Source organism: Juglans regia, chromosome 16 (assembly GCF_001411555.2).
Source record: "Juglans regia cultivar Chandler chromosome 16, Walnut 2.0, whole genome shotgun sequence".
In the NCBI taxonomy this organism is placed as follows: Eukaryota; Viridiplantae; Streptophyta; class Magnoliopsida; order Fagales; family Juglandaceae; genus Juglans; species Juglans regia.
In genome coordinates, this window is record NC_049916.1 from 418,633 (window position 1) to 444,837 (window position 26,205).

General features: G+C 38.0%; 2 protein-coding genes across 3 annotated transcripts; one reads left to right on the forward strand and one right to left on the reverse strand.

Moving 5' to 3' along the window:
• Nucleotides 1–9,529: 9,529 nt before the first annotated feature.
• LOC109004506 (deSI-like protein At4g17486) lies at nucleotides 9,530–21,811 on the forward strand. The gene is made up of 5 exons (XM_018983069.2): nucleotides 9,530–9,692; nucleotides 9,811–10,023; nucleotides 11,287–11,548; nucleotides 20,535–20,602; nucleotides 21,295–21,811. The coding sequence occupies exons 2-5, from the start codon at nucleotides 9,889–9,891 to the stop codon at nucleotides 21,577–21,579; spliced, it is 750 nt and encodes a 249-aa protein (XP_018838614.1). The 5' UTR covers nucleotides 9,530–9,692; nucleotides 9,811–9,888; the 3' UTR covers nucleotides 21,580–21,811.
• A 1,289-nt stretch (nucleotides 21,812–23,100) lies between these two features.
• On the reverse strand, nucleotides 23,101–26,109 carry LOC109021538. Of its 2 annotated transcripts, XM_035686169.1 has the most exons (3): nucleotides 25,641–26,109; nucleotides 24,742–24,800; nucleotides 23,101–24,354 (listed from the first exon to the last, which is right to left on the reverse strand). In XM_035686169.1, the coding sequence occupies exon 3, from the start codon at nucleotides 23,956–23,958 to the stop codon at nucleotides 23,317–23,319; it is 642 nt and encodes a 213-aa protein (XP_035542062.1). In that variant the 5' UTR covers nucleotides 23,959–24,354; nucleotides 24,742–24,800; nucleotides 25,641–26,109; the 3' UTR covers nucleotides 23,101–23,316. The 2 variants fall into 2 exon arrangements, with proteins under 2 accessions (XP_035542062.1, XP_035542061.1); XM_035686168.1 differs by lacking the exon at nucleotides 24,742–24,800.
• Nucleotides 26,110–26,205: the final 96 nt, after the last annotated feature.

Genomic DNA, 26,205 nt, shown 5'->3' on the forward strand with positions numbered 1-26,205 from the left:
AAGGTTACACGTTCAGAGCTCAATGACAGATCTATTATTACATTGACAATTTACCCCTTAAAAATGGATATCATTCATATTTGCAGTTATATTTTTATGATACTGAACACTAATTAGAGAATTGTGTTAATGATTCAGAAGATTAAATATATCTATTTATTGCTCCACCGATGGCTATACTCAATGTTAATTAATCTATACTGTGGTTTTTTTCAAAATCTTAGCGATGTTCCAAATTTAGAAAATCATATTATTCATATAAAATAAGACATTGGTCTATATCAACATGTTTATAACACTATCGATGTCACAAGTTGTTGTTATTTAGACTAAAACTGATAATCTTGAAGAACAAAAAGGTCAAAATATTGTTATTTTTAGCCACAGGTTGAAGTCATATTGTTCAATATTATTTTAGGTAAACAAAGGAACAATATTAGTAAATGCTGAAACATTAGCATCAGCTCATCTTTAATAGTTAAACAATGCAAATAAATTAGTTACAAGAAAGGAATAAGGTCAAAATAAATTTTAATGTTCTAACTTCCTTCTTTTCAACTTTTATATCTTAATGTTTCTAACTTTTTTTTTTTCCATAATTTTTGTAGTCTTGAAGGAAAAAATGAAGGAACCAATAATTTCGTGCAGTGAATATTATTGTTTCAAGTCACAAATTAAGAAAGAGAACAGATCTATTATGTTATTATCTGGTCATTTGTTGCAACAGTGTATGGTTGTTATTTTTATTAAAATTGAGACATCAATATTTTATTACTTCCGTTCAAAACAACAAGAAATTCGATTAGATGTATATAAGGGTATTGTCGATAGTATTTCAATTAGGCAAACTAATGCCTCAAAAGTTAGAAAATATATTATCTTTGATTGGAGGCCCGAGAGATATGTGTATGGAAGCGATGATATTAGTTCAATGTTTTGGCAACCCTAATATTTTTTTAACCGTGACATGCAATCCAAGTTGAAAAGAGATCTTAGATTAATTTAATACACATGAAGAAGTTCAAAATCATCATGATCTAATTACACACATCTTTAGAGCAAAATTAGAAGATCTAAAAGATGACTTGTTCAAACCATAAATTTTTTGTAAAGTTGCAGTATATGTCTTTGCAATTGAGCATCAGAAAAGCGGCCTCCCACATGTTTATTTCTTAATTATACTACAAAAAGATTGGAGAATTTAAACATATGATGTATAGTCTTTGTGGAATATTGAATCCAACTAATATATGTATTGAGAAAAATGGTAGTTGCAAGAATCAATATCCCTAAGAATTTACATCTAACATGAATGTTGGGATTTATTATTTCTCATTATAAAGACATTCTGATGATGAAGTAACTGCCAAAATTAGATGAAAAGATTTAGATAATCGTTGGGCCGTACCATATAATCTATATCTTCTTTTCAAATTTAATTGTCACTTCAATGTAGATATTTGTTATACAATTAAGGCTATTAAATATCTCTACAAATATATTTACAAAAGATATGATCGTGTTGCATTCAATTTAATTAGCAGATAATCCACAATTTCAATAAGGTTTCATTTGAATCTCTGCTATTGAAGGGTGGAATCCCTCCAGATGCTCTGCTTCTATTAGAGCCTATAGCCTTGAGTTGTCTCCACTGTGGGTATAACTTCCCTTAGTGATGAGAGTTGCAATCTTGTCTTAGTTGATGATGATGATGATGAGATTGCATTAATAGTGAAATAATTTATTTATTCTCTGTTCGTTTTGGGTGGGGTTGGTGCCGATAGGTTAATGTCAGGATGATTGAAGTCGTGCCACTGTAGATATTTGCCTCATATTGCCAAAAAATGTGTTGATAGCCTACTGAGGTGTGGGCTTTCCGGTTGCATTAAGGTTTCCACGAGGGTGTTTGGAGCAGATTTGAAAAGTTTTAGGCTCTTTTCACAAATAAATTCCAGCTTGTGAGGTTTTGCATTACTCTTCCTTTGGGTTTCAATTATTCCTTCTACATGTATCCCTTTCCCTTTTTCATTTTGAGTAGAATGCTATTGATCCATCCGTTGTAGGGTTTCTTTGATAAGAGACGTACTCTATGGTTTGTGGGTGATTGGATCAGGTTTGATCTATGATATTTGTGGGGGCCAAGGGATGGTGGGGGATGTGTGTAGTTCTATTTCTTGGCTTGGGATTAAGGGGTTGTGGGTAGGATTGCTTGAGAGTGATTCACGTTGGGATTTTTAGCTCGTATCCATGGTCCATATGGTAGATCAGTCAGGATTGATTTGAGGGATGTGCAGAATATTTGAAAGTGACCCAATCTGTCACAAGTGATAGTCTTTCATATTTGAACGCCACCCACATATCAATGTTGTAGTCTCTAGGAATAGTGAAACTTTGTTGCAATGGAAAAGTGATATCAATTTCCACTTTGATCCTGATGAATTTCCTACATGTAATTCCGAATTCAAAGTCTTTTTCAACCTCAATTACGTTACCCAGGACCTTCCCAGTATGTATAGCATTTTCTTGTGTTATGTAGTCCAGTGGAAGGCCATGAATCTGTATGTAGAAAGTTTGATGGCTCAATCGAATCTCTTGTAGAGTAGAGTCGGGTGACCATGACTTGAGAATTAGCAAGTGTCATTTGAAATTCCATGGGGCTCGGTTGATGATTCGTTGCTTGTCTTGTGAGTATTGAAAGGTAAATAGGAATAAGTTAGCTTCTAAGTCTTCAATTATGAATTTTTGTATGAAATTCCATGCAGCTTTGATGTTTGCATGGATGACAAACTTATTCAATGGGCGTGCAGTAACTAGACGCCCTACTTATGCAAGCTTCAATGTTTTTTTTTTTTTTTTTGCTTCTTTCACTGCAAGTTCGAGCTTGAGGTCTTTCCAAGAGAGTGCTTTAGTTTGTGAGATTAGAGAATCCGTATTCGTTTGTGTAGGGAGATTTGGAGTTTGGTTAATTTTTTTGGGGTGAACAGAGCAACTCCATTGAGGAGTGGGTTATCACTGGGCTGTGTGGAGAGACTCTAGAGAGAGAGTGGAAGGATCTTGTGGAAATCGAAGTTCAACTAGTTAATAAGAAAAAAGAGAGTAAGGACAAACACAAGAAGTAATTAGATCTAGCTAGAGTAACTATACTAACTACTAACTAGTGGAATGTAGGAGATCATAATATAACTGCTTCCCTTAGGGACTTGTCCCGACTCTTATCTTAATATTCTTATCTTAATATAATTGAGTGAGGAAAGCCTTTTGTGACAAACAATTTTAGCAGCTCTTTCTTTTTGATCTATACTATTTGTAGCAGCCTTGTATATTATTCTACTACATAGAAGATCATATCAACTACAATAACCTATTTTTCATCAAACTCTTTTTGTTACACGTCGTTCCAGCAAGGAGAAGAACCAGACATGAAATGTGAGTTACGGGAATGTGGACTTAGGGTGTCGGCTGCAAGGAGTATTCCAGAAGCTATCCTTCCTAGTATGAGATGGGCTTGCGTGGGCTGAAGTAAGAGCATGGGCTTGATAAGGCTATCCTTGCTTGCGTGGGCTTCGAATGAACCAAGGGCCCAGTCCTTATTTTACTTAGAGCATGTTATTTCTTTTAAGTCTGTAAACCGAAACACATAAGGGTAATTTTGTCTTTACACATTACTAGTATATCTCGCGTAGCAATGGCCTAAGGAAACATCCAGAATCTGTTATTCGAATTGGTTAGTCAGTTCATCTATGGAGGAGCTCCCCTCGAAGAGAGCATTATCTTTTCTTATAAAATACATATGAATTTTCCTGTAAATTGTTTGCACTCTGTTATTTCCTATTTTGATCTATTACAAGTGGCATCCAGAGCCCCTTTCCTGCCCTGTTACAATGCCTGAAAGCACACGCATGAAAGATCTGCAAGAAGGATTGGATGCTCAGCGAAAAGCTACAGAGCTGCACATGAAGAGCACTGATAGCCAATTCAGTACAATCGGAGGAGAGATGTTGGCTATGCGAAGACAAATGGAATCCATGATGACTTAGTTCTCCACGATATCTGCAAATCTGCACATTGTGAAAACATCGCTGTCAGGAGGTTCTTCTAATCACCAAGAACACAATGACCACCAGGAAAACAGAAACTCCCTAGTATTTCACAATACGGACATCCAACCAAGACCCATTCGTTTGGATTTTCTAGTGTTTCACGGTGAGAACCCCCATGGATGGCTATTTAAGGTGAATCATTTTTTTACCTATCATAATACTTCCCAAAATAAATTGCGTTTAGTGTCTTTACACATGGAAGGGAAAGCCTTAGTTTGGTTTCAGGACTTGGAATAATCTGGGGGGATAAATAGTTGAGATGCTTTTGTTAGGGCATTAATAATCAGATTTGGCCCAACAACTTATGATGATCCAATGGAACAATTGGCTAAGTTGAGACAGAAGGGTAGTGTTGAAGAGTATAAGGCTGAGTTTGAAGCCTTATCCCACAGGCTGCATGGGTTATCTAAGAATTACAAGTTTAGTTACTTTCTCAGTGGCCTTAGGGATGATATAAGGTTGACAGTCAAGATGTTCACTCCTAATAATTTACTCACAGCTTATGGACTTGCTAAGCTCCAAGAGAAAAAGTCTTCAATCCATAAAAAAATCTCATACCGCAACTCATCCTACAACATAGCCAATCAGAACCATGAATCAATTTCTCATAAATTCTTCCAACAGCATCACGCCACAAATAGCCTACAAAACCATCCTAAAGCCATAGTCTCAGTCCATAAAATCAGCCAATATGAAATGAAGGAGCGTAGGGCTAAGGGCCTATGCTATCCTTGTGATTCCAAGTGGGTCCCAAGTCACAAATGTTCCAATCCAAAGCTGTACTTAATTGAAGAGATAGAAGAAACTTATGAAGTTGTTGATATTGATAGTAGCAAGGCAACAGACCAGCTGGACACACAACATATTCTAGTTTCTGGTGAAACCCCAGAAATTACTTTACACGCTATCATTGGATCTTTGAACCCTAAAACCATGCGTGTGGTGGGTAGAATTGGCAACCAATCAGTCACAATCCTAATAGATTCCGGAAGTACTCACAACTTCCTGGACCCTTCCATACTACCCAAACTCTCCCTCCATGTAGTAACAGATGATAAAATTAAGGTGAAAATTGCAAATGGAGATAAAGTCCAAAGTGAGGGCTCACTGAAAGATGTGCCATTGGTTGTCCAAAACATGAAATTTTCTATTGACATGTACTTGCTAGTGCTGGCAGGGTGCGATGGTGTGCTTGGCGTGCAATGGTTACAAGGGCTGGGGTCTATTTTATGGAACTTCCATAACCTCACCATGCAGTTCACTCACCAGAACTCGTTGGTTGTATTAACAGGGTTACGTGGCAACACTTTAATGGAAGATGGAGCATTTAATAGGGCCTCGGCTCTAGAAAAGAAAGGGGTATTACTGCAGCTCATTGAACAAGTTTCTCCAACCCAAACACCTACCATTATTCCCAGACCTATACTGAACATACTGGACCTATTCCCTGACATCTTTTCCCTTCCCTCAGGCATACCTCCAACCAGATCTCATGACCACAGTATCACATTACAACCTGGTACTCAGCCCATTTCTGTGAGACCCTATCGCTACCCCTATTTTCAAAAACATGAAATTAAAAAGATCATACAAGAGTTGCTGCAATCAGGGGTTATAAGACCTAGTCAAAGCCCTTATTCTTCACATGTTTTGTTGGTAAGGAAAGCAGATGGTACATGGCGTCTATGTGTTGATTATCGTGCCCTAAACCATGTTACCATGAAGGATAAGTACCTAATTCCAGTGGTGGAAGAATTAATGGATGAATTACATGGAGCCAAAGTGTTTTCTAAACTCGACCTACGGTCGGGATATCATCAAATTAGGGTGAAACATGAAGACATTCCTAAAACGGCATTCTGTACACACGAGGGGCACTATGAATTTATGGTCATGCCATTTGGCTTGACCAATGCACCATCTACCTTTCAAAATTTGATGAACCTGGTTTTTAAACCTCACTTACGGAAGTTTATTGTGGTTTTTTTTTATGATATTTTGATCTATAGCAGGGACAAAGAGGCCCACTTACATCACCTATAGCTGACCTTTGCTATACTAAGGGACAACCAGCTTTATGCAAACCTCAGCAAATGTGCTTTTGGCTGCCCAGAAATTGCGTACTTGGGCCATTTAATTTCTGGTCAAGGAGTACGGGCAGATCCTAAGAAGATAAAGGCTATGTTGAGCTGGCCACCACCCAAATCTCTTAAAGCCTTACGAGGTTTTCTAGGCCTTACAAGGTACTATCATAGATTTGTGAGAGGCTATAGAGCTATAGCAGCACCACTAACCAGCTTGTTAAAGAAAGACAACTTTACTTGGGATGAAGAAGCACAAGCAGCTTTTGACAAGCTCAAAACAGCCATGACTGAACCTCCAGTCTTAGCACTGCCCAATTTTCAAAAACACTTTGTCATTGAGTGCGACGCATCGGGTAAGGCCATTGGGGCAGTACTTATGCAAGAAGGGAGACCCCTCGCATTTTTTAGTCAGGCTTTGAAAGGGCGAGCCCGACGACTCTCAACATATGAAAAAGAATTTATGGCCTTAGTTTCTGCAGTTCAAAAATGGCGCCATTACCTTTTGGGCCAGCCATTTGTTATCAGAATGGATCACCAGAGTTTGAAGTTTTTGCTTGACCAAAGAGTTGGGACAGTTATGCAGCAGAAATGGATTACTAAACTGATGGGGTACGACCTCGTGGTAGAATACAAACAAGGTAAGGAGAACCTAGTGGCGGATGCATTATCTAGGCAAGGGAGGGATTCCGAGGTGACTTTGGCTCTTATTTCTATCCCCAATTGGGACTGGATGACTGAAATAAAGAGTTTATATGCTAGTGATGACAGAATCTGTGTTCTATGGGAGAAGCACCAACGAGGACAACTACAAGCCCCTTATACAGTGAAGAATGACATATTATTTTAAAGGGTAGAGTTTATATCCCTACCATTTCCCCTTTCATACATAAGTTGCTGGATCTGTTGCATGGAAGTCCGTTAGGGGGTCACTTGGGTTTTGACAAAACCCTATATCGGGTAAAAAATGATTTTTATTGGCCTGACCAGAAAATGGATGTGAGAAATTTTTTAAAAGCATGTGATATTTGTCAAACTGTAAAAGTGGATAACACACTTCCCAGTGGGCTCCTACAACCTCTCCCAATTCCCTTAACACCATGGGCTGACATTACCATGGACTTCGTTGAAGGTTTGCCCAACTCAGGTGGTTTCAATGCCCTATGGGTGGTCGTTGACAGGTTCACAAAATACTCCCATTTCATACCCATTTCACACCCATACACTGGCAAGACTATTGCCCATCTCTTCCTCAAACACATTTTTAAACTTCATGTGATGCCCAATTCTATCACCTCAGATCGGGATCCAACCTTCACTAGCAGGTTCTGGCAAGAACTCCTATCCTTACAGGGGGTTACATTGGCCTTCAGCACGACTTACCATCCACAAACAGATGGACAAACCGAAGCTGTTAACAAGTGGGTGGAAAATTATCTAAGATCCTATGTCTTTGATCGACCTAAGGAATGGTCTAAATGGGTGGCTTTGGCAGAATGGTGTTATAACTCGAGCCAACATGTTTCGAGTAAAATAACACCCTTCCAGACTCTGTATGGTTACACACCTCCTAGACTAACAAGTTACACGGCAGGAACAACGAGGTTAGAAGAAGTGGAAAATACCTTGCGTGAAAGAGATCAACTTTGGGCACTGTTGAAACAAAACTTACTCAGATCACAAGAGTGAATGAAACGGTACGCTGATAAGGACAGAAAGGAACAAGAATTTCAAGTTGGAGATTGGGTTTACCTAAAACTCCAACTGTACCGGCAGTCATCACTTCGTCACCATCAAAATTTGAAACTTTCACCACGTTTCTATGGTCCATTTCAGGTAACATAGAAGATCGGCGATGTGGCTTACCGTATTCAACTTCCCCCTTCAGCTCAGCTCCATGATATTTTCCACGTATCCCAACTAAAAAAGAAACTCGGTTCGCAGGTCAGTATCATCCCCACCATCCCACCCACTGATAAAAATGGCATCTTGAAACCAGAACCAGAAGAAATACTTAACAGAAGATTGAGGAAAGTTCGAAACTTACCAGTCGTGGAGCTCCTTGTCTGCTGGAATTGTCAATCTCACGAGGAGGCTTCTTGGGAACGTTATACGCAACTTTGCACTGATTATCCACACCTTGTGGGCAAGGTGTTTTAATGGGGAGGAGATTTGTTACACACTGTTCCAGCAAGGAGAAGAACCAGACATGAAGGGTGAGTTACGGGAATGTGGAATTAGGATGTCGGCAGCAAGGAGTATTCCAGAAGCTATCATTCCTAGTATGAGATGGGCTTGCGTGGGCTGGAGTAAGAGCATGGGCTTGATAAAGCTATCCTTGCTTGCGTGGGCTTCGAATGAACCAAGGGCCCAGTCTTTATTTTACTTAGAGCATGTTATTTCTTTTAAGTCTGTAACCGAAACACATAAGGGTAATTTTGTCTTTACACATTACATAAGGGTAATTTCTTTTAAGCCTAAAGAAACATCCAAAATCTGTTATTCGAATTGGTTAGTCAGTTCATCTATGGAGGAGCTCCCCTCAAAGAGAGCATTATCTTTTCTTATGAAATACAAATGAATTTTCTTGCAAATTGTTTGCACTCTGTTATTTCTTATTTTGATCTATTACACTTTCTTTCTTTTTGAAATTTTATTTAGAATATATATCATAATTTGATTTAAAAGATAAATTTTAAATTTTAAATTTTATAAATTAAATTATATCACTTGATAATATATAGTGTAAAAGCTTTCAAATAGTGCTACTAATTTATTTATGTTCGGTATCATGTCAACCTACAACTGCCAGGCTTCACAATTTTTTTTTTTTTTTTTAATCTCCTTAGATGTATTATTATACATTTTTTATTTTCTAAAACAACATTCATTCATTTATTTCTCTCAGGTTGTAGTTATCGGTTATAATGTTGCGTCTGTCACTGCTTTCATGATGGAGTGCAAGACCATGTAGGGCCACCGCTTATCCACTCAATCAAGATTAATTCCTCCTCACAAGCAAGAGTGGGGTTTGCATCTGTTTTTCGACTTGCTTTTCTATTTTTTTTTTTTGTTAATTTTATGCAATTTTGGGTTTACATAATTTATTTATTTTTTAAATATTTTAAATTAAATTATTCTACTCTTCATTTTTACATTACATATATATTAAGAGAAAAAAATAAAAATAAAAATATAATTTAAAAATAATGAATAAAAATTTTATTTTAAATTTAAAATCGGTGGTTTTTACGTGAGCCGTTCTTTATGTAATTATTAATGATATTTCATTGTTTTATAATTTCAAATGAAAAAAAAAATATATCATGAATTCATTTAAGTTTAAAAATCCAATAATAGGTATACTCTCTCTCTCTCTCTCTCAAGTTTCTTCCTTTTGTGCTATGTATTAGAAAGAAAAGAAATCCAAGGGGAGGAGGCATCTCAGGAAAAAGGGTATAGCAGGCTAGCAGCAGCCATAGAGAGGCGGGGAGGAAAAGTTGAGGAGGAGGTCCACAATATTGCCTTTTTCTTTTTTTCATTTAAAAGATTGCAACTTTTTACGGAGGCGAGACAGGAAATTGGCGCTTTCCCATTCTTGAAAATGAATTCCCTCTTTCTTTAGCCAGGCAATCTTAACTGTGTTTAGCGAGAGATAGAGACAGATAGAGGACGGGGTCTTCGTGAAGAAGAAGAAGAAGAACGAGATGACGGAGGTGATAGTGCACATATACGACGTCACTAATAGTGGATCGGACAAGACCAATAACACCATTCTTCACATCAACAAGATCTTCAAAGACGGTATTGGCCTCGGTGGTATTTTCCACAGCGCTGTCCAGGTCTCTCTCTCTCTCTCTCTCTCCATATATATGTATGTATGCATTTGTCGGTTGGCATGTCATTTAGTGCCGTGACGACAGATTAAGATCTTGGGGTTTCATTTGGGTTCTTGAAAATTTTACCTTTGGGGGAAATATTGCTGGAGCATCTTTGATTTTGTTGGCATTTGCTAAAACCCATAATTCCAATTATCTCTTTACGTGCCTATAGCGTCCTAAGATCTATGTAGATTGATTGATTTAGCAGCGATCTAAGCCATAAGGTTTGGGTTTTACAACCCTATTGATGAAATTTTTTTGGGGGGCGGGGGTATAGCACCCAAATGAGGAGCCAATTTTTAAATCATAGAAAGAAAGGTAGAGAGACGAGGCCAGTGGGTACATGGTAAAATAACCTCGAGCTACTCAAACCCATAAACACGTTCTCAAAAATCCTTCCAGTGCTTTTCAGTCGAAATACTTGCTTCAAAATAGTCTCACTGATGAACCAAAAAAAAAAACCTTGCATTTGAGTAAAGAAATGCAGTTGTACGCCTTTATTTTATTGTGAAGGTATCTTTAAAGGCCCTTACATATGGCCTTCATCAGGTTATGCTATGTTAATATCTCCGAGATGTTGTATTTCCACATTTCATTGGCATCGGGACTCTTTTTCCCTTGTGAAAATGTTTCACATTACGCTTTTTTATTCCTTTTCCTTTTTGGAATTATTGGAACATGCTTTCATTGGGTATATGTTATCCTCTATGTATTTTTACCATATTAAGCTTTGGGTTGTGTTTATTAGTTATGATCACTGGAGCGCTTGTAGAGGTAATTGGATAATGTTCATGATTTATTGTCTTTAATTTATCGCTCTTAGAATGTATTTAGGTGTCTTTTGGTATACTTCTTGTGTCATGGGCTAAGCCTATTTCATTCATATATATAATATTTATCTCTTTCATGGGCAATCAACTACGATGCTAATAGAGCTAGTTCAAGTTGAGGGAAGGCTAAAGGGAGGGCTTTCGAGTAGAGGTTTTTATAGAATCTAGGGGCTGGGGTCGGGGAGGTGTGTTACATTCCATTTTGGGCTTGGTTTATTTTGGGTAGGTTTTCATGGACTTTTGGGTCATTAGGGGCTCTCTTATATGGGCTAGGTATTTTCTTGTATACATCCAGTGTACTTGGTTACTCATATTGATATATATATATAATATTATTATTTATAAAAAATGAAGAAGAGGTAATTGGATTATTTATGCTACATGTATATAACAGGTTTATGGAGAGGACGAATGGTCATTTGGTTTCTGCGAACAAGGAACTGGTGTTTTCAGTTGCCCTTCTGGGAAGAATCCAATGTACACTTATCGTGAATGCATTGTTCTTGGACAAACAAGCTTTTCAATCTTCAAGGTAAATCAGATCTTAAGGGAACTTAGTCGAGAGTGGCCTGGGAGTTCATATGACTTGTTGTCAAAAAACTGTAATCACTTCTGTGATGAGTTCTGTGAGAGACTTGGAGTGCCAAAACTTCCAGGTAAAAATGTAATCTAGGTTCATGATGTATATACTAGCTGTTTTTGAGCTTGAATGTTTATGCTGTGATACTTTAGTTTTTGGTTATTAGTAGTATGTCAAACATGTATCTTCTGCTCCTTTGACATAGTTGAAACAATTTTTTTACTCCTTTAGAATGCATATGCTGAATAGCTAGGTTATGGTGGAATCAAACCTGTCAATAAAAGAGAAGGTGAAGAAAGTGTGTTTTGATGACCTACTTTCATCTGGTGACTTGGGCCTAGTTTGTTTTCAGAAAATATCTCATCTCATCTCATCTCATTTCATCTAATCATTACAACTTTCCCAACTTCTAATACAAAATAAAATAAACAATTCAACTTTTTTAAATCTCAAAACAAAAATAATATTAAAAAATATATTCTAACAATACTTTATTCAACTTTTTAACTTTTAATCTCAATTCATCTCATCTCATCTGCGAAAACAAACAAGCCCTTAAAATATATTGATATATTAACTCTTTGCTGGGTCTTAGTTAGAGCATACAGAGGAGGAGAGATGTGGATTGCATATCTTTTGACCATTGTGAATGAGAAATTCTTCTTGACATGAGCATATTTGGTGTTGAGGCTGTAAATGTGATACCCTTGTTGAGAACTCTTTGTTTATCACATCAAATTGGTCCCCAAAAACGTCTCCATGGTTGAAGGAATGTAGATTATCTATTTCTACCCCCCATATACTACTGGTGATAGATATGTTATAGAAATACACAAAATAATTTTTATTCCTAGAATACCCATCCATGAGTTCTTGGTTTACAAGAAAACAAAATTAATCAAATCAGACAGTCAACCTTACTATAGATGCATTCTCAGAGGAAGAAAAGTGGGTAAAGGTTGACAGTATTATAACTTTGTTTAAACTTGTCTTACCAAATAGGTTTTTGCAATGAGTAATGCCATATACTGCACCACTATCATACTTTCCTCTCTTTGTAAATGTGACACTTTTCATCACCATTGGATAATCTCTTATTTGAAAAAAAATATTCAAAGGTTGGAGGGCATTGCCACCTCATAATCATGGGATAAGATGCAATGATAGTGTGGCATGTAAAATTTTCCTTCTGCAATTCCTGTCTCATGGTATGAGATTAACTAGATTTGGAAGAACAACCCTGGATCAAAATTGAATATATAATTCGTAAATGGGGAAGAAATTGTAATTTCAATAGAGTTAGGTGTTGTTCTCTGTAAATTCAGGAATCTCTCTTCTTATTTTTATGCAATGTGCCATTGCCCAGTTGGTTATCTATATAGGCCCATAGGATGGGCTTCTTGAACAGGACTCTTGTAGGCACCCTCGGCAACGAGAATGAGGCTTTCTTGAATTAAGCACAAAACATTTATTTAGTTCCCATGCTTTGCAATAATTTCATTCAGTCCATTCATTTTCTCACGTGTTATTGTTTGTGTTGTTCTGTGTCCATGTTTTGCTGTGGTCTGAAGACTTTTATGTTGGTGGATTTTTTATCTCCATTTTTTTGTTTTTGTGTTCATAAATAGATTGTACCTTAGAATTTTATTAAAATCCTTATTTTTTACGAAGAAATATTGTGTTTACTAGCAATAAGATCTTGTTGTAAGGTTATATAACAACTAGTCATTTCAAGATAAAAGTAGAGAAAGCAAAGCAAATAACATTGAAAAAAAGTATAAAACAGTATAGAAAGCTACTTGGGCCAACGAAACTATGGCATACCATCTTTGTCCAGTTTATGAAGTCTAGAAGAAATTTTTGGCAACTGCTTCAGATTATAGAAGGAAGCAGTCTCATGGTCTCACCTGTTAGAGTAATTTTTGCTATGTTATTGGCTAAAGAGTTACCCTCATAGTGTGTAACACCCTCTTCTGGTTGAGGATATAATGTTACATAATATTCATATTATAGCACCAAGATTCAAAATCCTGTAAACTGAACACTTCAGCAATCTTAAATAAGAAACTCAATTAACATACCAAATAATTACAACCCATAAGCTTAAAAAATTAACCGTTTTTAATGCGAAGTATTAAACTAGCAAAGTCTTTAGGGTGAACTTTTATGGCTGCTTTATTTTGTTTATAAAGAGTTAGATAAACCCTAATAGCATTTCATAAGGGGCAGCAGACCAGCACTTCTTGGAGGTTTCTTTTTGTTTAGTTTTGTTTATGGCAAGTTTTTTAGTCCCTAAGGAATTCGGCAGCTAGGTTGGTACTTGGTAGGCTTTCTAGGAAACTCCCTCATCTATGTCCAACTGAAACAGCTTCCTAGGCTAGTGTCAAAAGTTGGCAGCCTTGATTTGAGGCTCTTAGGGTACTATAATATAGAGCAGAATCTGTTATAGGTTAAAGTTTTTTGTATTTAGAGTAATGCTAGATACAGTCATAGGGTGTGCAATCCCCGCACACTCAATTTGAAAAAAAGTGGGATCCACCATTAAAAAAATATATTTCTTGTAGGTCCTAGAATTATCTACATTTTTTCAAAAGGAGTGCATAGGGCTTGCACACCTTTCTTTAATAAGTAAACGATTGTATTAATAGGAATAGATATAGCCCAAGTACACAAGATAGTATACAAGAGGTAACACTTATCTAGGAAGAAGTGGAAACAAGAAAATCATGAAAATCAAGGCCATTGAAATCAATAGCTTTTGCCCATAAAAACAAAGCTCTAACAAAAAATAATCTAAGCTCTGCTAATGAGCGCTTCTTGTCCTCAAACGTCTGGTCATTACGTTCTTGCCATTTGCACCACATAATAAAAATAGGATCCATCTTCCACGTAACTGTAATTTGTGGAATACTGCCTAGATTTTTCCAACTGGCCAAAAACTCAACCACTATAGCAGGCATAACCCAGGCTAGCTCTAAACGTTTGAAAACATTTTTCCATAATGCTCTAGCAACCTCACAATGTAGGAGAAGATGATCCAAAATCTCACCACTGTGTTTGCACATACAACACCAGTCTTCTATAATCATCTTGCATTTTCGTAAGTTATCCGTCGTCAAAATCTTACCCAGAGAAGTTGTCCAACCAAAAAAGCCGCTTTGGGAGGTGCTTTATTTCTCCATATCGTTCTCCATGGAAAGTGATTGTTTGGAAATTGTGTGAGAGACTTATAGAAATAGCAAACCGAGAATATACCTTTCCTTGCGGGTGCCCACCACGTGTCGATTCTTTGAGGGCTCGGTTTTATGGAGTACAAGAGTCTAAAGAAATTCTCAAAACTATCAACTTCCCAATCTTGGGCTGCCCTAGTAAAGCTCACATTCCATTAGACCAGGTCACCAGATTTCTCCATGAGTTCTGCCACTGAAGCTTCTTTCTCACCTGCAATCCTGAAGACTGAAGGAAATGAGTCCTTGAGGGCGTTATCTCCACACCATAAGCTGTACTAGAATTTTATTTTGAACCATCTCCTAGCAAAAGTCCAGTGTGACAAGCAAAAATCCCCATCCTTGTCTAATATCCCTCCAAACTCCCACCCCAGACGCCCTTTGTACCTCCCTAGTGCTCCAGGGAGCACATACCCCCATACTTACAATCAATCACCGACTTCCATAAAGCTTCCGGTTCCTTATTATATCGCCACAACCATTTCCCAAGAAGGGCCCAATTGAAAACTCTCAGATTTCTAATACCCAACCCACCAGAAGAAATTGGGGAGCATACCTTATCCCACTTAACCAGGTGGAATTGAAATTCATCCCCTAGACCACTCCAAAGGAAATCGCGATGAAGTTTCTCAATACAGGTCGCCACACTCGTTGGAATTGGGAATAACGATAAAAAGTAAGTTAGTAAATTTGACAGAGTGCTCTTGATTAAGGTGATCCTGTCACCTTTCGACAAGTACAATCTCTTCCAACCTGCTAATCTACATTCAATCTTCTCAATTACTGTATCCTAGATAAGTATAGCCCTTGAGGCGGCCCCCAGAGGAAGACCAAGTAATTCATGGGAAGAGAGGAAACCTTAAATCCTAGAGTGCTAGCCAATTGCCGGATGTTGCAAACTTTACCAACTGGAACCAATTCTGATTTGACTAAGTTCACTTTTCAAGCTGGATACAACCTCAAAACACTATAGAAGTGCCCTTAGTGCCTGAATCTGGCTTTGTTCTGCCTCACAAAATATTAGAGTATTATCTGCGAACAACAAGTGAGAAATGTTAAGGCCCCGTTTGGATAGTGAAATTGTTTCATCTTATCTCATCATTATAATTTTTTCAAAATTTCACACAAAATATAATAAACAATTCAACTTTTTTAATTCCCAAAACAATAATAATATTAAAAAATAATATTTTAATATAATTTTATTCAACTTTCATCTCATTTCAACTCACTATCCAAACAATACCTAAGAGTATCACCTACTGAAAAACCAGCCACGGTTAACCAAGGCCGAGATCATTTTACTTAGCGCCTCCATGACAATGACAAACAGGAGTGGGGACAAAGGATCCCCCTGTCTTAAACCATGAGAGTTGTTGAAGAAACCCACCAGACTGCTATTCACCAAAATAGAGAACTTCGCCGTTGATATGCACCACCTGATCCATGAGCTCCATCTCTCTCCAAAGTCACACCTCTCAAGTAAGTAAAATAAGAACTCCCAATTAACGCGATCGTAGGCCTTCTACATATCCAACTTTCATAAGATATCCAAATTGTCAGATTTTAATCTACTATCTAGGCATTCATTGGCAATGAGAACTGAGTCCAAAATTTGTATACTCCTTACAAATGTGTTTTGGGGTTTTGTATGATTCGCCCCAAAACCTCCCCAGGGGGATTGACAAGCACCTTGGAAATAATCTTGTACACCCCATTTACAAGACTAATGGGCCAATAGTCCTTCACCTCCAATGTCCCAATCTTCTTGGGAATAAGCAAAATAAAGTGGCAGTGAGGTTTTTCTCAAATTTTCCAACCGAAAAAAGTTCCTGAAACACCTTCATTAGGTCTTCCTTCACCACATCCCAACGTGATTGAAAGAATCTCATAGAAAATCCGTCTAGACCAGATGCTTTGTCTTTAACCATCCTCCTCACCACACCATGAACCTCCGTCTCCTTGAAGGGCCTCCCCAGCCAAGAAACATGCTGCTTGATGGACTCAGAGCTTGGGCCTCCACCCCACCTGTTTGGTAAGCAAATGCTCAAAGAAACCAGCAATATGTTCTTGAATCACAGGGGCCTTTGTGCAAACAGCACCATCTATGTTTAGCATCTCAATGATATTAGTTCTCCTATGGGAATTGGCCACTCTATGGAAAAACTTTGTGTTTCGATCTCCTTTCAACCACAAACTCATGATTTTTGGCGCTAGGAGATCTCCTCCAATAAGGTAACCTTCACTAATTCTGAAATTAATTCAGTCTTCCTAGAGAATAGAAAGAACCCGACCCCTCTGCACCGAAGGATTGGGCATTCAAAGCTTTAATTATTTTTTTCAAAGCTTTTAGGGGTGTCGTGAATCTGAAATGATGACCACAATTGCCTGACCCTCTCGACAAAACCTTTTGTTTTTAGTAACATTTTCGAATTTAAAATACCGAGCCCCTCCTTGAATACTACCACAATCTAGCAAGATAGAGAAATGATCATAATAGAGGCGAGGAAGTCTCTTTTGACATAGCTCCGGATAGTGCATTTCCCACTTTGAGGAGACTAAGGGGATGTTTGAAAACATGTTTCATCTCATTTATTTTCCAACAACATTTAAATACAAACACTTTCAAACTAATCACTACAACATTTTCAAACTAATCATTACAACTTTTCCAAATTCTCAAATAAAAAATAAAAAACAATTCAATTTTTTCAAATCCCAAAACAAAATAATATTAAAATATTATTTTCTAACAATATTTTAACTTTATAATATTTTTTATTCAATTTTTTCTCTCCTTTTCCAAAACCCAAAAAATATTTAATTTAAACTATCTCAATACTATTCACAAACCATCTTACTATCATTCACAAAATTCTCATCTCATCTTATTCTCCAAGCATCCCCTAAGGATCTGTCCAATCGAGACCACATTTGGTTGTAAGACCACGTGTATGTTCCTCCCATAAGAGGAATATCCACCAATCCCAGATTGAAAATACACTCAGAGAATTCCATCATTCCTGGCTGCAACCTAGTTTCTTATAATATTGAAGTCTCCACCAATGCACCATGGCAGGTCCCACCAGTTATGAACTAATGCTAATTCATCCCATAACAGTCTTCTATCACTGTCCAAGTTTGGCCCATATATACCAGCAAAGACCCACATGAAATTATCTTCTATACTCTTAAAGGAGCATGTCACTATGTACTCTTCAATGTACTCCTCCATTTCTCTACCACCCTTCTGTCCCACGTAACTAATACTCCTCCTGAAGCCCCCGTTGATGCAAGGTAAGCCCAATGCACATATGGACAGCTCCATAAGCTTCGAACAATACTTCTTGAAGTGACTGTCAATTTGGTTTCTTGCTAGCACACAATGTCCACCTTCCACTCACAAAGCAAGTTTTTTTATTCGAAGTCGCTTATTAGCCTCATTACGCATTCGGACATTCAAATATAAAATCTTGGGCTTCATAAAGAGAGTGCTAGCTCCTCCCTTTGGATTTTTCTCTGCTTGAGCTGCCCTTGTAGTTAATAGACCATGTTAATCTCTTTAGTTCCTGCTGTTTATTTATTTATTATCCTGATTTCTTAATCTGATCACGTCCAGCTTCGATGGCAGTAAGCAAAGCCTTGAATTGCTCATCGAAACCCGCACATTCAAGCCCCAAACAGTGTTAGATTTTTTATACCTTATATAAAACCCAATCAGGAGCTCTAAGCTGACTTGGTAATAGATAGTTTAGGGGTTTGGGCTCCCCTACCATGTCAATCTTGTCCCTACTTGCCCACTACAACTCCATTAGCATCCCCATCTCCTCCTCAATAAAGGGAGACCTACAATCCTCCTAAAAGAAGCCTTGCGTAGGTACTAGCATCTATGAGGGCCCTACATCAAGACCCCCATCACTCCTAGCCTTTGTACACAGCACTCGGGCCCCCTCCTCCTGCTAAAAACCCTTCGCCGGCAAGGGTGCCACTTGAAAACCCTCCATCGGCGTTGTTTGTACAAAACACTCATGAGAATCCACGTAAAAACCCATCAGTGATGTTCTCTGTCCATGCTGTGCCAGACATCTGACGTTTGGTGGTGAGGGAACGTTGGAAACCATTTTTGGTTCAGCTGCCATTGACTCCTCCACCTTCGACTGCACCATCGGAGCCTTTGTCAAGTCGGCCCTTCGCGAGTCTATTGGAGCCTTCTCCGCGAGGTTACCCAGTTTCTGCCGGTGGAAGGCCCTGCATCACCGACCCCTTTGCTTCTCCCCACGGGCTGGGTCTCGATCTTCTCCTTGCCTCTGTTTTGCCCTATGAGCCGAGGCCTAAATGAGTGGCCCATTCTTTGTCCACCCTTCAGCTACCCGTCAGCTTTCAACGGCCCTAAGGATCCACTTACCTCCAAGCCCATTTGATTAACACTTGATGATTAGGACCATTTGCCTCGAAGCCCAGGCCCATGTCATAATTTTCCTTAAGAGCGCCGTATTAAGGAGTCCATTTTCTCTTGCAGTGCCATCAGATGGGATTTTACATCTAGGAGTGTTCTGTGCATGCCATCCTCATGGTACTTGCCACCACCTCCTTTCCACTGAGTACTTGTTGTACCAACTATATGAGGAAATTCTCCAGTCCCATAGTTGTTGCCGTGTCTTATGGTGTCTCCTCTATTTGCTGCCATAACACCCATTTCTCCACACTTTGTTCCGCTCATAGGACTGCACTGACGCCACTGTCCGCACCAAGGCCTCCCTATATGACCGAGTTTGCTGTTGATTCATCGCTGCCAATGGCTTTAAAAATACCCCACCTCTATGACGACCCTTATTTCCCACCTCTCTTGCAAACTCCCACAACCACCATCCTACTCCATCCCTGACCCTCCCTCTCTTCTGGTATAAATATAAAGCTATGTCTACCACCACCACCACCACCACCACCGTACTCCACTAAAGCCATGTAGCGACTGCGGGCATTTGAACACCTCTGCGCAATGAAGCTTCTGTTCCCCTCCCTTGCCGCGGTGTAATAATCCTTTTTTTTCACCGTTCTGACAGTCCCTCAGTGTTTTGGCGAACCACTGCATCGTTGTCATCCCCAGCCTCATCTCCTTCACTACCTTCCAGCTCCTCTCAGTGATAAACATGGAGCTTCCATCCTTTGACAAAAACAAACACTTTTGATTCTATGACTAAATGTTTTGGGAAACCCATAATCACTCTAATCTCACCTAAAATGCACACCTTAGGACTGCAAATATAATTTCTCTTGTATTAAACTCATTCTGACAAGCTACCATAGCAAATCGACATTAATGAGGTAAACAATAATAAAACCAAGCAGCCATCATATAACTTAATTAAAACAATAAAACTATAAGATTTTGATTATTTTAAATTATGGTTCAAAATTATCGGGAATGCATGATGCTAAACATGCTTAATATGAGATTGAAGAATCACTTATCACAAAAAAAAAAAAAAAAAAAGAGATTGAAGAATCTCCATATCTTTCCATTTATAGAATATACTTGGATATATTAGCATGTCGTGCCTTGTATTTTTGCTTTAATTTCCATACAAGATTGGAATATATACTCGAATTTGCATACTGAAATTCTACAGAATCTCTCTCACTCTCTCTGTGAAGGGATGCGGGTTTTTTTTTGGGGGGGGGGAAGGGTGAGAAGGTAATATCTTTGAAAGAGAACTTAGTTGGATATAGAGTTATGGCCATAGTGGATTTTTTCTGTGCGCTTTTGTATTTCAAAGGAGTGATTACTTCTGCAAATCTACTCTGGAGTGCATATCCTTATAGCTTTTCCAACAGGTTGGGTTAATCGTTTTGCCAACGCTGGTGACACTGCCATGGAAGTTGCAGGAAATACAGCTATACGGGTGAGAAGCTATTCTGAATGTATGATTGTAAAAGCCTGCTGGAGTAATGACTTCCCATGCAATCTTTTATTCTGATTGATGTGATATTTTTTTTAAAATGCTATTGGTTCTTTATAATCACATTATGTTTTCACGCTAATAAGCTATTTGTATGCATGACAGCCTGAGTTATCTGGCTTAGCTTTCTCTCCCTCAGTACATTCCTTGATTCCATTCAAATATTCCTCAGCTTTCTAGTTGGTTCTTACTGCACTGAGGTGTTCTAAAATTTAATTTCCGTTCTTTTAAAATTGGCTGGTTAGACATTTAAATGTCAAGATGCCCACAGTAATAACATTGTCATGGAAAATGTTAAGCGGATATCTGTCATTGGGAATGTACTTGGTTTGAAATTGCCTAGAACTTCTTCTTAGTGTAGCTTAGGTTTTTGGTGCATGTCATACCAAGCACTACTCAATATGGTGTAACGGTCCTACTTCTGTATGACAAGGTTATGTGGATTGCTTTTTATAAGAAAACTTTGAACTTTCTAGTGTTGTTTTAGTTGCAACCCATGCCTTCTTTTTAGGCTGTCTTTCATGCAATTAAACCTGGGCTTTGGCCAAGATTAAGTGGTGGATTAGGGTAAATGATATGATTATTTCTGTTTAAGGGGAAAAATAAAAGTGATAATATTGCGGTGGTTATTGCAGTTCAGGCAAGCTAAGACAGAGATAGTGTCAGCAAGCAAAGTGGCATACCGTTTCCTGGCAGGTGTTGCTAACAACGCCACAGGTTCTTCCGAGTCCACTGGGAATTCTAACAGAGGCACTCCGAGATTTCAAGCTACTTGGTTTAAAAACCTCATTACTACTGGTGCAAAACCATCTAGTAGCTCAGAAATTGAGAATCAGGATGTGGATGGAGATCGGCAGCCACAGCAACAGGGTGCTGGGCAACCTCTACGGCACAACTCACAGCCATGGCATGATATGTGAATGGCTGTGAGCCATTGAAACCATGCAAAGGCTGTTGACATGTTATTCGTTTTGTACAATGTAACATTACCATTTGTTGATCGATTAGATTCTTCCAATCATATGCCCCCAAAGAACTGAAGCACATTTTACACATTATTCGTCTTATAGTGATTGAGAGCAACCCCTTCTCACTTGTGTCGTGTGCTTCCCATCAGTGTACATTGTGTTGGATTCAATATTTTGGTTTGCAGCCTCTGGGAACTATAGGCTATTATGGAATCATGTCTTTAAGATGTACATGGAGCAGAATGCAAAAAATGGTTGAAACATCGGGCAGCCTGTCGGACCATTTAAGGTTTAGGCATAAACCATGAAAACTCGAAGCAAACAGCAACTCACATGGAAAAGGCGTACGAAAGGCTCATCTCACCTTTTTCCTACATGTTTTTGTGCACCGCAAGCATGGCTAATCGCAATCTAGTTCTAGATATATAGAACATGAAGGAGTATATATCACACTCCATGACAATGAGGACCATCTTAAATTTATGGAGACAAATTATATTCATCATCCACACTCTTAACACAATTTTTTAATTTATTTTTTTTTTTTAATTTTTTTCTCTTATCAAATGTGTGGTATATGGATGATGAGTAGAATAATTCAATAAGTTTAAGAAGAATAAAATAAAAAAAATTTAAAAATAAAAAAGAAAAAAAAAGTATGGTGTGCAAGGATGATAAGTTGTACAGTTGTTTTTTTTAAAACAAAAAAACTTCAACCATGAATGAATGGTGCAATTTAAAACGATAGGGTTGACCAGTGTCAATGTTGAAAGTATGTAACAAACAGCGGTTCATTTTTATGGTTGATCAAAGAACATTGAAAGAGAAGAATAGTCGCAATAAATCAACACAAAAGTTACATAAAAGAATTGATCCTGTTAATGCCCTCGACGGAAACTAAACCTACCCCCAAATCTCCATCGCCTGCAATCGATGGGAAACTCGCCGTGCCTCTCGTTCATCGTTCAACCACCTGCATTTGACACGAAAGTCGTTGCCCATCTATAACTACGTATACGTTTAAATTACAGAAAGAAAAATGTTTCTGTCTTTATTAGTTTCTACTTCTCTCTCACTTTTTTCGTTTCCTCTTGAATTTGTTGTATGCCAAAGTCAAGGTAATCTCTCACCTTCATATTTAATGGAAAGGCAAAAGGTCCTCCCTTTCCAATTCATTTTGTAGAGCATGGTCTGTTCACATGCATAAACTGAGTTGAGCTAGCGAGTCATTAAAAAAAAATATAATGTTGCTTGAGGGTACGTCAATATAAATTTAAAACTTGTTTGTACGTCAATATACAAACTGCCTGTATATAGCGTTTTCCATGATGCAACCATACTTGTACAACTCAAAGACACTGTTTATAAATCTCAATAAAATAGAAGACGACATAGTGTTAGTAAATTCAATGTAAAATTTGTAGAAGACGACATAATGTTACTAAATTCAATGTAAACTTGTTGCCCCAAATCTCAATGAACTGAATATAAACTGAAGCTTATAAATAGAAGACGAATAAGCATTGTTCAATATAGCGCAACACTTTTTAAACATTGTTCACAATAAGCAACGCATGTATCCAACTAACAACAAAGGACTCGTTTATGGAAAATATAAACAGAATAATAATAATGATATGCTACCGAAACTCCTGTAAGTAACTGGAGATACTTCTGTAGCTGTGCATTCTATCCCCTTAACATTCCATTCAGGACAATCGTGTCTTCGTGAGCATCCTCTGCGATCTGGAGGGATGAAACAGCCTGTGCTGCAATAAGACCAGCTGAGAATCCCGTAGTTTCCCAACCTGCTTCCTCAAAATATGGGGCAGGAAAATCCCTTGCAAAAGGCCCAGATGAGAATGACCAGTCACCCCTCTCCAAGCCACCCCATTTACATCCAGATATATACGGATTAGATACCCACCCAATCCCTTCAAGCGGGTGCTTGTCAGAGTCCTGATAAGAAAAGCCTGATCTCTTACCACTCACAAATAGGTCAATGTTATCAGGAATATCCCAAGGATTGAACCCTTCATCTTTTTTCAGAACAATCTTACATGAATCATCTGAGTCTTCACCAAGTAAAACATGCAAAGCAACAGCCTCAGCAATTGCAGCACCCTCTTCATCAAGCCTTTGTTGTTCTTCTTTCTTTTTCTGTTTCTTCTTTTCTAGTTCAGAAATGATGGCTGCAGAAGTAGCAAGGGCTTTCTCCAAGCGCCTCTTTTTCTTCTCAGCCTGTTTCATTCGATCAACCTCATCCTTCACCTGCTTCTTTTTCCCTTTCCTCACAACAGGTTGCACTTTATTAAATCCCATGCTATCCATGAAAACTACCAACCTACTCAATCACCTTTCCTCCACTTCTATTCTAAGTAAATTCCTCAAAATTCATACATTTCCCTTTTTTCGTTGATACAAAGCAAAGTATAATAGAATATGGTGCAAAACACTAACATAAAGCGATAGCCCTTATAACTACACCCACTCGGGTATGTAGGAATACCTCATTTTACGAACAATGCAGTCCCAGACAGAAACAACAGGAGACAACAGAAGAGCAGAATTATAAGCACTAACAGATCCATCCGTTGGCACCATTCTTCCTAATTTCCCACAACCCTTGCATTTACCCATTCTTTGCACCAAAAGAACCAATAAACTTATAAAAATTGTTAATGCAACAACTATCTTCTGGTCCAAACAGCTCACATGCCTCCCCCACTGCAATGTAAATGAAGATTAAGCATGTAAGTCAAGGAGTTGAGATAGCAAAACCACTGAGCTGCTTATCCACACATGCAAACATAACAACTGTGAACCAAAGTTTTGAGTTCCGTTCCGGTTGAGGCACTAGAATGGAATATTTTGGAACCGGTATGTTTCTGTATACCGTTTCAGGATAGACATTATATGGATAAATTATATAGATATTTATATATAACTATATTTCAAAATAAAACCAATACAAGTCTTAAAAGCATACATACCTGATAAACTTAATAATACTTCTCAATAGCAATACTAGACATTTATATACTCCTACATAATGATAAAATAAAAAATGGATCAAGTCAAGAACCAACAACAGCAAGTTAACAACAACTTTACCTAGAATTTTAATTTTTACTTTTCCATCACCATGATCTCAAAGACTCAAACTCCACCATCTAAAGTCAGAAACCAACACAAACCAAATCAGACCATAGAATTAGAGGTTTAAGTGACAAAATAGACCATATAATAGACCATGATCTCAAGCTAACAGCATGGCGGAAAGGCTTCAATAAAATCAGAGGTTTGTATTTCCAAAACAGACCATAAAGCTCCTAAATCAAATACACCAGAACTCTCACTTTCTTTTATGAGTTTTATATGCGGCAAGAGAAAAAATGCAGCATATAATGTTGATGATTATTATTATTTGGGTCAAGAAGTCAGCATGTGGGAATCATTGACCAAGAGCAAGCAAGGACTTCTGATCCAATTATATATATATTGAGTAGCACTCGATCGGTCCCCTAAATCTCTCAATTATGCACAATATATACTAAAAGATCGAGCATGGATTCCAGCTTATAGCTAATATATATAATATCACATGCATATATACATATATGTCAGCTATATATGTACTGTATATATATATATATCCAGCTTATAGCTAATAATTACTTTGATCTTGAATATAGTAGGGTTCCTTCATAATGTTGATGATGAACCAGATTCAACTGATCATGTTTATTCAGATTCGTATGAATTTTTCTGTGATGATAATTAATCAGATCTTAACAGCATACTAGCATAGTCCTCTCCACCTTTCCCCATGGCTATTTCTGTTCTGATCTTATAAGCATTGCATACAAATAAAAAATTACAAAGTAATCTCAGGAATTATAAAGCGGCTCTATGAGGGTTCTTGATCAATTACAAAACCATAATAGCATGCACATCAATCACAAATTCTCAATACACAGCAAAAAGGGGATCTACAGCTAATAATCTAATACCTGCAGCGACGTTAAGGGGTATCTACAGGCTACGGCAGAGTCCAAGACACAAGCTGCGGCTGTGGAAGTGGCGTCGTCGCGTAGACGACGGAGCAACAGGAGCTGCCTACGACTCACGATTCACAAAGGCGTGGAGCAACACGAGGGAGCTGCGACTTTGTGGAGGTGGAGTCGCCGCATAGAAGCCGGCCGTCGGAGTGTGGAGAGTGGAGAGGCGACAATCGCATATCAACACCTAGGGCTTGATCTGTTACCCACCCTTTAATCCAATACGCACAAATATAAATAAACCAAATTCGCAGGAGAGGAAAAGATGAAAAAATAAGAAACCTGATTGGAATGGTAGAGGGATACAGAAACTGGAAGCTTTCTATGTGGAAATGAGATAGATAGAGGAGGAGAGTTTAGGGTTTGAGTTTAGATCCAGAGAAAAGTAGTTTGGGTAGGAAAATAAAGAAAAACAGTGAAAGAGATAATATAGCTGATTACGCAGTAGAGGTTAAGGGTAATCGTGTCAACTACGAATGTAATATTGACACGTTTCATGTTGCTGGGAGTAGGACTA